The following is a 15,013-nucleotide window of genomic DNA, read 5'->3' as shown; positions in this document are numbered from 1 at the left end:
AAACTATGTTCATAAAGATTATAGTAGTATACATAAAAATCTGGGGAAAAATGAACATAATAAAGAAATAAAGATTAATTTTAATTTCCACTAAAAAGCAATATATCATTGCATCAAAGATTTGATATAAGACCTGGAAAAATGAGCTTGCTCTTGACATTTACATTTGAAATAAATACCATCACCTCAAATACTTTTTATCAAACATGTGTCTTCTAAAGACTTTAATCGTGTTTTATAATGTTAGAGCTGATTTTGTTATCAAGGAGGTGTTAAGTAGTTAGGTTTTGTTGTTCTCAAAGAATCACAGCGTAGTGAGAGACACACATATGACTGAGTGCTATGACACAGGCAAGCACAAAGTGTTATGTGAGCAGAGGGGAAGGAACCATTGTTAGTTTATGTGTTTAAAAAATGCGAAAAAAAAAAAGAGGCAACCAGGGTTAATGTTAAGATCAGCATATTATTTGACCTCATTTTACTATTAGAAAGGAATAGGGGAACTTATTCAGAGCAGAGGGACAGAAAGTTTCACAGCCCTTTTATTCTTTTTTTTTTCTTTGTTTTTTTTTTTTTTGCGGTACGCGGGCCTCTCACTGTTGCGACCTCTCCCGTTGCGGAGCACAGGCTCCGGACGCGCAGGCTCAGCGGCCATGGCTCACGGGCCCAGCCGCTCCGCAGCATGTAGGATCTTCCCGGACGGGGGCACGAACCCGTGTCCCCTGCATCGGCAGGTGGACTCTCAACCACTGTGCCACCAGGGAAGACCCTCACTCAGGTTTTTTTAATACAAGTTTTTTCCTTTATCACTTGATCCCAATAAAATAAAATAATTATTTCTCCTTGGTGAAAGTCAATATTCTGATACTGTCTTGTATTTTAGGTGTCAATTTTAACATTTTAGCACAATCAAACAGGCCCACCAATAAGTCTTCAAACAAAATTTCCAATATATGGATATCTAGGCAGCTTATTCAAATATACATCTCTTAGCTAAATTCACACCAAGGGTTATGATTAGCTCTAAATGAATACCTATGAAGGCTGTTAGCTATTTCACTACCTAATATTTTCTTTTGGTTATTCTCTTTGTTTAAGTGACTAAGTGGGTTTTTTCTCTCCTTTTCAGAAGTTGTCTGTATTAGTCCTTTTGTTGCCTGCATCGGCAGGTGGACTCTCAACCACTGCGCCACCAGGGAAGCCCTTCACAGCCCTTTTAAATGTTCGTTTTCACCACTTTGTCTTAGAGGCTTTGTGTACATGGTCTTATTTTTAGACACTACAAGGAGATATCCATTAGTTATGGTTCTTGCTTTTAGTTGTTTGCATTTTAAATGATAAAACCAGCAGATACTGATGGGGTTAGGTAATGTTGAATATATCAATAAATAGATGAAAATGTACATACTGTTATGTCTTTTCACTTTTATTGTAGGTGGAGGAAGTGGGATGGTAGACAGCAGTTAGTGGGAGTGGTGTGTTTTTCTCTGTAGCAAACTATGTCTTTCATTTTCTATGTTTCTAGGAATTTTCCAATGAGGAAGTCCCAGATAAAACTAACTGCCTAAAGGAGAAATGAAAATAACAGTGACTTCCTTGATGAATGACAGCTTATTTTTACCTGCATGCAGGGTTATAGGAAAGACCTAAAATTCTACAGGATAGATGATGAGATTGCAACATTCCTATAACCCCACTTAGAATGTTATGTTTAGTTCTGGTTACCATATTTTTAAAAAAGATGTAGCATTTGAAAAGAGGAGTTAGACTGACCTTAGAACTACCAGGTATTAACTGTGAAGACAGGATAGAACCCTGAATTTCTGTAACCTTTAAAGAGCAAAGGTTGAAGAAGATTTAATTGAAAATAAACTCACTTCAATATACGTATAGATAGAGATGTATAAATTTCAATCGAAGTGAAACTTGCTTCTGTACTTCTCAGGTTTTCAAGTCAGTTTTTCTGTAGCATGCAAACAGAGCAATGTTCTACTGATTTCCTTTGTGAAGTAAAATGTCTGAAGAATTTTCATTCAATACTTTTCTGAAACATAGAAAGGATATGACCCTTAGTTCAATACCACTGACAGATATTGCGATAACTATTTATGAATCAAGAAAAAGTATGTCTCAGGAGTGGCAACTAAGTTACAATAGCTACTAATTTCTCAGAGAAATTTTAATTTAATCTACCTGTATTTTAGTTAGGTTGTCGGCAACTCGGAAATCAGAGAACCATAGAGTATTTGAGCTATGATAGGCCGGAGAGGTCAATTTATCCAGCCCTGGTTTTACAAATAAGGATACTGGGATCTAGAAAAGGGAAGTCATTTGCTCGTGGTCACACATCCGGTTGCATCGTTGATACTAATACCCAAGTCTCCTTATGTCTTGTTCAGTGTTCTTTCTGTTGACACTATTGCTTACAGAATAGGTTGTTTGAAAATTCATGCATAACTTGGTTTCATAGAACTTGGAAAATCAATTTTCATGGAATCAGTCATAAGCTCAGAGTTCTCCTTTGTTCCATTCTATACTTTGTTTCCATGTTAATTTAAGCTTTAAGTCATATTAATGCTAGCTTTAGACTCTCTGTTGCACATGTCCATTCCTTTTTATTCTCATCTCTACCTGGTTATCTCATGCGGAGGACATTGCAGTAATCTTCTGCCTGATCTCACCTCCAGACACTCTTGTAGCAATTCATTCTGCCTATCCTGTCAGTTTCAACTTCCTAAAGCATTGTTATCCTCTTTCTTTGTTTTCCAAAACCTATCTATTCCTCTAGGCCCCAATCAAATGTCATCTCTTTCATAATGACTTCACTTACCACTCTAGGTATAAGTGATGGCTTCAACTAAATTCTTATAGCTATTAGTTTATACCACCATGCATTCAACTTTCATTCATCTGATATTTTTAAATGCCTACTCTACACCAGGAAATCATGTGGCGTTTATCACTCACAGACTTTCAATGTAACAATTTGTGACTATGATATGTCTTTCGTTTCAGATCGTAATATTCTTGATATCAGGGATCATGCTTGAATATCTTTGTATTCTCCATAGCCTATAGCAAAGAGGCTTTTGTGCATAGTTGATGATCAGTAAGTATTTGTAGATAAATATTGAACTAAGAAAGTGCTATCATAGGGTAAGGAGATAAATGCGGCCTCTGTGGGATCAGTACGAAAAACCAATTATAAGTATGTTTGAAGAGCTTCCCTTAACCCTTAAAGAAGTTGGTTCTTTACATATCATGAAAGTGATCAAGCGAAAAAAGTATCAAGAAAAAAGGGTATTTCATTCATATTCAGATAGATAAATATTGTCAACAACAGGAAGTGGAAGAACACTGAATCAAATTAAAAACCCTTCAGTCTCAGTTTCTACATATATAAAAGTGGGAAAGTGTTTCAAACCCACTTTTGCTCACAGAATAGTTTTACTCCTTTAGTTAATGATGAGAAAAATGCTCTGTTAACTGTAAAACTATGTAACAATAAGGTCTTATTATTTAACATGAGATTTTGGATACCAAAAGGAGCTACATCAAAAGGTAATCATTTGTAATGTTGAGTATCTGCCTCTGATGTCTTAATTGGTGAGGAACATGCTTTTTATTTTATTTTATCTTATCCTATTTTATCTTATCTTATTTAATGGTGGTAGAGTGGTCCTTGTCAGAGATTAAATCAAGGGATGAATGTAAAGAATTTAACAGACTTTGAAATAAGTAATCTTCTTCATTCCCACTCCCACCTCTTAGTATTACTTTGAGAGCATGTCCAGGCCGAGATTCCTTTGCTCTGACCCTGCTTGATTGTCTTTATCTGCAGCTAGACTAAACCAGATAGGATTACCAGAATGATCAACTGGCAAATGAACTCATTTTGTTAGAAACAGCTTAGCTGAGTTCTGCTTACAGAACTGTTAGTGTTTCACATCGAATTTAAGCTTCACTAAACAAATAAGCCAAATGTTAGAAAAAATTAAGGTATAATTAAAATAAATTTTAGAATATTCTTTCTCTCTTGAATAACTTTATAATGACTCTATATTTTTCACCCATCAATAATTCAGAATATTTGATGCCATGAACTAAATTTGGGCTCATGATATTTCTGATCAACTTTACCTAATCAGTGAAAGTTCACTCATTCTAAAACACCCCAGCTATCCTTATATAAATTAAGCCCCATCATCAATGATGTAAATCAGTGTAGCATAGAAGAAATAGGTTCTTAAAATATATTTTATTAGAATAAGCTTTAAGACTCTGTACAGTGATGGATTTAAATGAGTAAATTGTCCCTTCACATAGCCAATGTTCAGTTCATTGACAAATTTTTACTGAGTGCCTAGTCTATGAACAAGAAACCTAAACTCATTCTTCAATGGAGATTGCATTTCAAAAGGAAAATAGATCTAAGACATGTAAATAAATAAAATATTTACACATTACTATAAATGTTATGAAGGAAACACCATCTTAATCAGCAATTAACAGTTGGAGGCTGCGACAAAGTTCTCTCCACAGGCAGCATACAATTTAGAAGTAGGACAATTTACTATCATCTCAGTGTGTTATCAAACCATCAAAACCAAAGTTAACTAAAAGCTGATAAAGCAGTGTTTGCATCCAATGTCTCAGGGGCTTTAATGTACATAATAAATGTTTGGTTTGGTTTCTAGAACATTTACTTAGTGTTTTATCTGAGCCATTCTGAACATACTATAGAAATACATAATCATCAACCAGAAGACATGAAATATAACTAGGTAACAGGGTTTAAAAAGTCCCTTACAAAAGGCTGGCTAGAACGCCCATATGGATCAACAGACAAGATTCAAGGGGTCACTCATGGTGTCTTTAGCCAAACCTACAAACAAGGAGAAAAATTTCCAACAGAAATATTGTGAACAAATATGCCACAACAATAAATAATTTAAAATTTATGAAGGCTTTGAAGGATTTTAATGCTAAAATTTTATACAGTAGAAATGATTTCAGATAGTTTATCTAATAATTAAAGTTCATTTATGTGACTGATATTTACAATATATATGTATTGAAACCCCCTTCTTACAAACAAAAATTTTAAAATGCTGTAAGCTCATTTATCTTTACTATCAACCCATCCCGTATGTAATTTTCCCTTTTTTTTTACTTTAGACTGTGTCTTTAAATCACACTGACATTTAAAGAGTCAAGCTCATGCACCAAAGTATTTCAGAAGAAACATATTTAGTATGACCAAGGTTTTTGTTATTCTCAAATAGTTCTAGGAAAAATAAATTTCTTAAAGGAGGAAAATAGTTTTATTTTTCAGGTTCTTGAATCGGAAGATCATGCCTTTAGAGACTTAAGTGATCAAGAGGTTGTTTGGATACCCTCTGGAAACTTAAATAAGCCTAAAATATCCAGGCCTCTTTCAGTTCCTTTTGCTTTTGAAATACATTCTTGTCAAAGAATTTCCAGGATCTCTAAAGAGATTAAACAGGTTTATAAAAGCTGCTGTATAAAATGAATAAAATTATTAGTTAAGAGTGAGGGAAGCTCCCCAAAACCTCCAACACTGAAAATGCAAAAGTTAACATGATTTAATCATGTCTCCAGAAAGAAACTAAAAAAATTTTACCAACACGTATTTACTGGTCATTTATCCCCTACAGATGAAGTTAGGGGTAGGGGCAGGGCATTGCTTGACTTGTGTCCTATTTATTTATCATATTTGTTCCCAAATCAACATTTTGTTTATTGTATTGGGCAAGGAAAATACATTACATGACTAAAAGATATTATCTGTATGAGGAACAGCTAAAGCCTAATTTAGTAGCCCCCAAAGTATGGTCATATATGCCAGGTTAACAGGTGACTCCCATTTAAAAACCTGAGACATTTTTCCAGCTTTATCGAGGTAACTGGCAAATCAAATTTGTGTATTTTTGAGGTGTACAATCATTTTACATATATCAAGGCATAGGAAACGTTTTATTGATCTTTTGGAATTTTAAATATATGGTTACTATTCTGATTGAACAATACTGCTTCTGAACAAATTCAGAAATATAGAAGTCACGTTTTATTTTGAATGTCAAAAATAAAGTATATGTATTTAACATGTGGTCCCTAAAGTCCTAGAATTATAGCTAGTGTTAGGCAGTATTGTAAAATGCATTCTCACATTTGACAAGACAAATGAGAAATTTTCAAAAGTCAAGGTAAACTCCTAATTTTCTAAGAAATTTTAAGATCCTTAATAAAAGGACAGTTAACTCATGGATGTTTATATATTTATTGTATAATTCTAACAAGAATGTTTCAGTATTTGGTAATTTCAAAATCTATGCTTAAATAATCTATGAAGCTCAAGCTATAGAAGGCTTAAATTATTTTTTAACTTAGTATGATTATGTACATATGGTGACAGTCAAAAAAGTTCTGTTGTCTTCAGGAAATTTTATAGTTAAAAAAAGAGGATCTCTGGTAAAAGGGAAAAAGTCCTCCAATATAAAGCCCATTGGATTAAGGAAGTATGCATTATCATTGACTTGGTATGTATGAGTATATTCTACTTTAAGAAAATGTAATTTCAAAACAGGTTGTGTGAGTGAACTATAAAGCAAAATCAAATAGTTCTGACAATCAAGTGACAAAAACACAAGAGTAGGTGAAAAAATGCTCACCTTCCTTCACTGCCACCTCCTTTCCCCCGCAACCCCAGATACATGTTTGCATCTGTGGGTTTTTTTAAAAATGTTTCCATAGGCCTTTAAGCAGGGAAGCAGTTGCCTTTCTAAAACAAATAAACAAACAAACACCTGAAAGGAGTCTTTTAACAAAATGGCTATTAGAAGAAGAGATTATGAAGGGGGTGATGAACTAACCATACATATTTGTAGTGGACATTAGAAGGAAGTTCCTGTTTCTATACTACTAAGAAGTACAATAAGGCTCAAAATAGCCAAATTACACTACTTATAGTTTTTTTGTATCTTTTCATTTTAAATTTCATTGTTCTTTATTAAAGGGTTTAGGAACACCGGGAAATATTATACTACTGGAAAGAATGGTTGTTTTGTTAACTAAGATAATTATGTGGGCTTTTTATTGATCTCTTATGTATGTGTTTAACTTATTTTGTGCAGATGTGTGTATGACTATGTATGTGTGTTTGTGTCTGAGTGTGTGTGTGTGTGTGTGCATGTGTAACCCTTTTGGGGAAGATGTAAGATAGTTCAGTATTGCTTCAGAAATCAGTATATAGTGAGCTGTGTGATTAATGGCTCCATATTTAGGAAATTAAGGCATAACATTGATATTGGCTTACTTTCATCATCCTGTTGGCCGAATAAAATGAGAAAAAAAACTAGAAGGGATTTTCTTTCCCTAAAAAGTGTTGGAATACTCAATGGGATGGGAAGGAAGGCTCTTGAAAGAAAGGGGAAAGACAAAATACTGCTGAATCTGTTTTTGGAACTGTTACGACCCAAGGCCATTTTCTTCAACAGAAATTTACAACCATATTTCCTTGCCTTCATGTATAGAAAAGCCCTAAACTACATGACGTTTCACATTATTCTTTACTCAATGGGGATTAGACCAGAAATGTAATAACATTATTCATATATTTAAAACACTATCTAATAGCAATTCAGGCTTTCCTACCTTCTTTGTGCTCTTCCCTGCTGGTGTTTCATTGTGTGTAACCTATCTAAAATTTCTGAAGAATTTAAGATTTTTTGTGAAATATAATAAAGACTTGATTAATTGGAAGCTACTAACCAGAACTCTCAATTAACCAGTTTTATTTATTTATTTTTTGCTACACTCTCCTTTTAGAAGGAAGAGGCAAATGACAAGAAAACAAGCTGTTAACAGGTATTTATGTATTTATTTTTTAAAAATCAACTTCCTGGGAATGTCCTGGAGTCTGTACAGATTCAGCCCAACTTCAGTAATTTTATTCCCTGTACTATACTTACTAAGGTAGGAAAGTAGAGCCATTTAAAATTTTCAGCAGCAAATATTGAATCTTGCTTAATCTTTAGTTAATAATAAGAAAAATGAAATCCAAATAGCTAATTAGAACCTGTCTATCCATTTGAGGGTTCTAGTTAATTGGGGTCTTCACGGTTTCACTATTGCCAGTTAGTGATCATTCATATGTATTAACTGGGAGTGAATCTCAGGAACGCGTAGTTGGGAGATGACTTCCAGCCACAGAGAGCAACTCCTTCCCTGTGAACTAAAGCAGAAGCTGGAGAAAGGCTGCAAAGTTGATGGGGGTTGAGTAAGGGTCACTGACATAAAAATCATGACAACTATGTAAAATAATGGGAAAGTAATTCACCTGCCCCATGGCTCTGAAATGCTTAGGAAGGTACATTCACTTTTGCAGGGCAGCACAGGCTATTAAGTGTGCTACAGCAATAATGGCAAAAAAAACCCAAAAACCCAGGCCTTCTAATCTTCTGGAATTTTTCTAAGCATTAAGCACAGATATATATTGTAGGCATGCTACTAGTTCTAAAATATTTGAAATTATTTTTTCTCTAAAAATACATTTTAAAAATATTTGGAAGTCTAAGATTTATGCTTGAAACTTCCTAAAATATCTATGACAATTTCAGTTAAATTGCAATCAGAGACACCATACTGCTCCAGACTTCCTACCTTTTAGGTTGTAATGGGAACAAAGAATGGGCAGTTAACTCAGAGGCGCAAGGGAGAAGGAGGGCAACCCATGATTCTAAAGTACAGTTTGATATTGACTGCCACACACCCTTCTCAGGTTAAATCACCCTATGGTGACTTTACCCCCTTCCTTCAGGGCTGCTCATGATGCATGTTTTATCTGTATTTTTCTACAAGAAAAATGTCATAGGGTTGTTAGAGAGATGGGGACCACACCATGTGATTTATCCTGGGTTTACAACATAGAAAATGAAAATCATCATGGTGGTATTTATAATATCTGGGGCATTTTCTGTACTAAATATTACTGTCAAATATCATGCACACTAAATAATACCCAAGTGACCTGAAGCAGTGGATGTGCCTCCTTAAGTGCTAAACTTATTTTTAAACTGTGACTTCAATGCTGATGGAGACTAGAACCCACTAGATTTCATTAATGAATGATTTTAACTGAAAAAGTTTAAGTGGATTGAGTTTTGAGATTAGGTTTGGGATATTGAAAGTAAGTGCTTTGATTTTATACGGATGCAATTGAATTCAGGCATTGAAATTGACTTTTTTTTAGTAAAATGATATGTAAATGAATGTCAACTTCTTGTTTTTAATTAAGCATAACAGTAGTTTATAACTGTATATATTTATTTCTAGATTAGTCAGAACACACATTACATATGCATATATATATATATATATATATATATATATATATGTAATGAGTTTTTACACTAACTGTAATCTGAGAAAAACTGTGAAATGTTTTTGAAAGTATGTGTGCTGACACTCAAATAAACTACAGGGAAACAGGAGAGTTGCAAACTCTAATGCCTACTGAGACAAGGGTGGTAGCATAAATGAAAGGCCATAAGCAATAGGGAGTGGTGGGGACTATGGTGACCTAGAGAGCATATATTCTTTCCAAAGATGGCAGCTATTACTCAGCTCAGCTGATTGCTACCAGGTGGGAATGCAGGCCCACTGTTGTTAAGATTTGACTTTTTAAGAGAAACTGGGAATCCAGATTTTTATATGAAATTCTCCAATTCTTAAATGTTGGTAACTAACTCAATAAAAAGCAACACTATGCAGGCAAAGCAAAACCCATCTGTGGTCTGGATCTAGCACATGGGCTATCAGTTTGCGACCTCTGCTTTAAACTGTAAGTCCTCTAGGTACTGCGGTTTAGAAAATCACAGTATGTTATAAATGCACACAAAGATCTTGATGATGGAAAATTCAAGTAAAGTAAATAAATAATAAGTGGAGCGCTTGTAAATAATTCTCCTGATACTCAAAATGGTGGTTATGCACCTTGTGATTTTTTTCTTACTACATGGAAATAACCAAGATATTTTTCCCTTAATGTGGTTTGAAAACTAAGATAAAATTATGAATTTTTCATTTTCATATTTATCAGTGCAATGCAGTACGAAAGATAATTTCTTCTATGTCCAAAAGAGAATATTTAAGTTAGGCTCTGTCATATAACATAATTAAGGCTACTACTTAAATCCCAATTTATGGTGCTTTAATAGGAAGAAAGCCATGTATATAACATATGTTGTTTTATTTTAAATTGGCTTGCCTTTAAACAAATTCCCTATTTTATCTGGTGAAATTCCTTTGTTTTTACAAATGATTAAAGTAAGAAATAAAAGAAATGTAAGTAGTTAGCACAACAAAACTTCATTTGAACTTTTGATAGGCATTGGCAAAGATAAAACAAAAGCTGGTCATCTGAGATTTTATTGAGGTAACTGTTTGACTGATCTGAGACTTTGCTTGTTTGTCTGTCCTGCCCTGGACCTTAGCACATAATCCCACTGTGCTACAGTGCTTTTGACATCTGTATGCCCCTTTCATCACTGGCAATCCAAAAGAATATTTGTCTAAAAAGGAAACAATTAAATTCCAACCTCTCTAGCAAAAAAAAAGTAAACCAGAAAAAAAAAAAAACACTGCTAAACCTGCTTTAATGACCCCCATGATCTGTACCACAAATCCTTAGTTAGGATGGTAAGTTAATATTGTCATTTTTGTTGAGAAACGTTTATCAGAGGACTTAAGAAAAAGAGAAAAGTAAAAATGAAAGAGAAAGAAAAGAATTCACAATCTCAAATCCTAAATTAACTAAAAAAAACCCACCCCTCATTTGTTGACATACTATTCTACTTGTAGATTTAACACAAAAAACATATGAAAGATGATAAATTGTTGGACAACTGGTCAACACATATGACAATGTGCAAAATAGCTGATGTTTTACTTAAATAAAATTTGGGTGGACAGTGCTACCCTTTCTAGATCATCAGATAGTTTTGACCACAGGTAATCTTTTGTGTGATAGGGATGAACTACGTTTAAATGTATTAATTAATTAAAACCATTCCCTAAAAACTCTAACAAGTGGAGATTCTTAGTTAATTGGCTAGTCCTGAAAGATACAGAATCTAAGAAATAAGTGACTTTTTGACCAATGTAGACATATAAATAAGGTTATTCAGGATAAATTTTGATGAACTAGTACTTTTTATAATATCTAACATTTTTTGAACATGATATCCCTGGTGTTTTCCATGTGTTAGTTCATTTAATCATCATAACAGCCCTATAAGGCAGGTGCTATTATTGTGATTCTTGTTTTATGGATGATGACATTGAGGTACAGAGAAAGTTAAGTGATTTATCTAAGGCCACACAGCCTACAAATACCAGAGCCAGCATTTGAATCAAGGCCATTTGAGTTCAAAGCTCATATACTTTGGATTAACATGTTTTATAACCTGACAACTGGAATCAGACTAATTACCAAAACACGTAATTTCATTATATTTTTATATATACATATACATTATATGTATATATATACTTTTTCTGACTTATCAAAAATGACATTTCTATTCTGAAATCAATTTTGGTAACATCACTTTGGTAGTGTGTAAAGTTAGCAACATTAATTATAAAATAGTTCAAATAGAAAGAGCAGGAAATAATGAGAGATACCTGTGGACCAATAATCAGGTCTACATTCTGCTACATTTGATTCAGAGCTCAATTGAAAAAATTACAGATACAGATGTTTCTGTAAAGCATTAGTGATATGAGTAACACTAATATTCTTTCTATTATACTTCACTCTTCATTGGAAGTAACCACTACTTTAAAATTGGTGTGTATCATTGCTATGTTTTTAAATTTTATGTGTATTTATACGTAAATAATATGCAGCATTGATTTTTGTGTTTTTAAAATGTACCTAAGTGGTTTGGTATTATAGTATCATTTTGTAATTGTTTTCGCATTATGTTTTTGAGATTTATCTGCGTTGATACATGTAGTTCTAGTTCATTTTTAAAAATTGTCCACTATACTCTTTCATTCTATGAGTATACCACAGTTTGATTATTTTTTACTGTACTGATGAACACTTAGGTTGTTTCTAATTTTTGTTGTAATGGGAATCATGTTTTCTTGTGCCCCTGTGGGAAAATTTCTCTGGTGTATAAGCCAGAAGTGAAATTGTTGAGCTGTGGGCTATGCACATCTTCAACTTAATAGTTACTGCCAAATTGCTCTCTAAAGCTGTTCTGATTTACCCTCCCACTAGCATTTTATGAGAGCTCTTATTTCCCAAGATTCTTGCAAATGTAGTAGGTATTTTTAACAAAAATTTCTTTGAAGAAAAAATAATTCTTTTTCATTGATTCTCTTTCATGATTATACACTACAGACGAAACGTTGATTCTGATCACAGTGTACATGACGATGTTTACTGATACTATATATTTGTGTCATTATTTTTCATTTAAAACAATATGCAGTTCAGATAAGCATAAGGATACTATGTAAAATTTGTAAAGTTTTTTCCAGGTTTCAAAGCACTTTCCTATAAAGCCTCATTTGATGAGGTATTGTGGTATAGCAGGAAGAGCTCTGGAGAATGAGTCAGAAGTTCATGGCCTGAAAACAACCCTGCAAATCACTCTGACTTGGGACCTCAGTTGCTGCATCTGTAAAATTAGGATGTTGGACTAAGTTATCTCTTAGAGACATACTATAACCTTTGATCTATGATACATATTGCCCCCTTTCCTTGAAGCTGTAATTTACTTATTGTGCATAAAACATAAAGACAAAATTGAATTTTATCAATTTGTGAAACTGTTGTAACACCCTCTCACTTAGTTAAGATCATGAGTTTATCCTGTTTATCTTTGTGTTTCTCTTAATTCAAGGACAATTGGGGGTGGGGGTGGGAAAGAAGATGGGAGCAGGAGCTCAGCATTATAAGGACTAGTCAGTGGCAACACACCATCTTGAATTAATCTTCAATGTTCCACACTCTGAAGCATTACATTGCAAATGCTGAAAATACAATGGAAGTTCAAGCACTATTTTTTTGTGGCTTTGTGTTTCTTTTCAAGCTCTTTTTATGCATTTCAGATTCAGAGAAAAGAATATTCAGTATTTTCATCTCACTTAAGATTTGATTCTAACAGTGCTTTTTTGGTGCTGCACATAGCTACTTAAAGTAGAGGGAGGACTCAGGTTGACTGTTCTGTATTTCTTTTTGGATGGGGGAGGATAAGTAATTGATTTTGTGTTTGGAGAGACTTTTCATTAGAAAGATCTGGATCTTTAACCTGAGGCTTAACAAAGAGCTTTCAGGCTTTCTTAGATTCTATGTGTACTGGAAAGAACACTCAGTTAGAAACCTATCTAATATTGTAAGAGATTAAAGTATAAAAGGGAGAGAGTCGAAACTGATTTTATTTAACCTCCCAGAATTGAAAATAAACCACACTCACAAACACTCACACATTCACACACACAAGTATATCCTATCTCAAGCACAGAATACCTATTATTTTCAATGACTTTTAAAAAGGAAACTCTGTTTATCTATGAGAATATTGAACATAGTTATGTTTTTAGTGAAGCTTCTACTTATGGAAGGTAGCAACTCTGGCAAGCAGAGTCTAAATCAGTTAATCTCTGATGATGAAGACATTTTTGGGGGCCTCTCTTTTTTTCTGAATAGTCCTGGGAAAAAATGTTTGACTACGGCCTTCCTAGGAAGTGAGTTGACCTCCTACAGAGATTCAACATCAGATATTACAAGAAAACTGTGGTTCACACACTTTGTTCAGATGATCTCCAGATTAATACAATTCACGTGTATCCCTCATTGTCCAAATGTGACACTAAGCCTAGAGAATCCCACATAAGTTGCTTTTGAGTGTTTTTACCCACTTTGACGTATTTGTGAACTGACTGTGGGGCCCATATCTAAGAACTTCCATTCCTATTTTTGCTAATTGGCATCTTGCTTTACAGTTTAAGCATACTCTGAAAACCATTATTTTGCTCATTGTGTTACTTCCACTAGTTCAATGAAGAGGAACTTGTGCCAAGTTAATCTAGACTATTTTTGCCCTGATCTTACTTATCCTTTGTGGGGATTTAATCAGGTTATCTAACTTCTTCAATAAGCACTAAATAAATCACTCAAAACACAAGATATTCCAAAGTCTTTCAGCTAGTTTCTGTAGGTCAGAGCATTTTTAAGACAGCACATCTTGGATATAATCACAAAGTAGCTGATAAGACTGTTGGGAAATTACTACTCTACTTTTAAAAAGAATAAAAATCATGGTTCTGAGTATTTATTAAAAAACAGGAAAGGAGGAAATGTAAGCATTGCTGTTTTGCCTTTTCATCTGCATTTCTAAAAAGTATTATTTGCAGTTGAGATATTAACAATCTTTATTTACAAAACCGTTTGCTGTTTTTCTATGTACTACTCCTTATTGAGTGCAGACGCTTTTGTTAGCTTGAACGAATCCTTGGCAAACAACATTTATGTTTTATCCACAAAACATCAAAATCATGGACACTGTTGTCTTTACCACTGTCTCCAAGAATACCCAGGTGCTTTGCCACTGATGGCATTTAGATAATAATACTATAATATTAATACGGAAAGATTCCTTTTTGCTTTTATTGAAAACCCAGTTTGAACCTTGAGCACGTCATTTACATGATGTTTCCTTGGGATTACCTACATTCTTGTCCACTCTGACCTTGTAATTTTGCTCACAGTTGGAAATGTAATGCAGAGTGACTAAGATAATGTTGTTTACACGCACTTTAAGTGGAGTGACATTATAGTCAAGCAAGTGTCACATCACCCAAAGTGAAGGAAGACTTAATTACCATAATCCCGTGAATACTAAAATTTCTTGGCTATGTGTAGCATAATAATGCAATGTTCTGCATGTTCCATTTAATAATGTGAAGGTGCAATACA

At 33.8% G+C, this 15,013-nt stretch overlaps 1 protein-coding gene across 1 annotated transcript in view; it reads left to right on the top strand.

The window, feature by feature from the left end:
* Positions 1–15,013, top strand: part of DACH2 (dachshund family transcription factor 2) — a 638,130-nt gene that overhangs the window by 140,459 nt on the left and 482,658 nt on the right. The window contains exon 2 of the mRNA XM_060002017.1: positions 7,849–7,887. Coding sequence (XP_059858000.1) covers positions 7,849–7,887 — 39 coding nt within the window. The remainder of the gene's footprint in view (positions 1–7,848; positions 7,888–15,013) is intronic.

This window comes from Delphinus delphis, chromosome X (genome assembly GCF_949987515.2).
Source record: "Delphinus delphis chromosome X, mDelDel1.2, whole genome shotgun sequence".
NCBI classification, from domain to species: Eukaryota; Metazoa; Chordata; class Mammalia; order Artiodactyla; family Delphinidae; genus Delphinus; species Delphinus delphis.
This window is presented reverse-complemented; position numbering and strand designations above follow the sequence as displayed.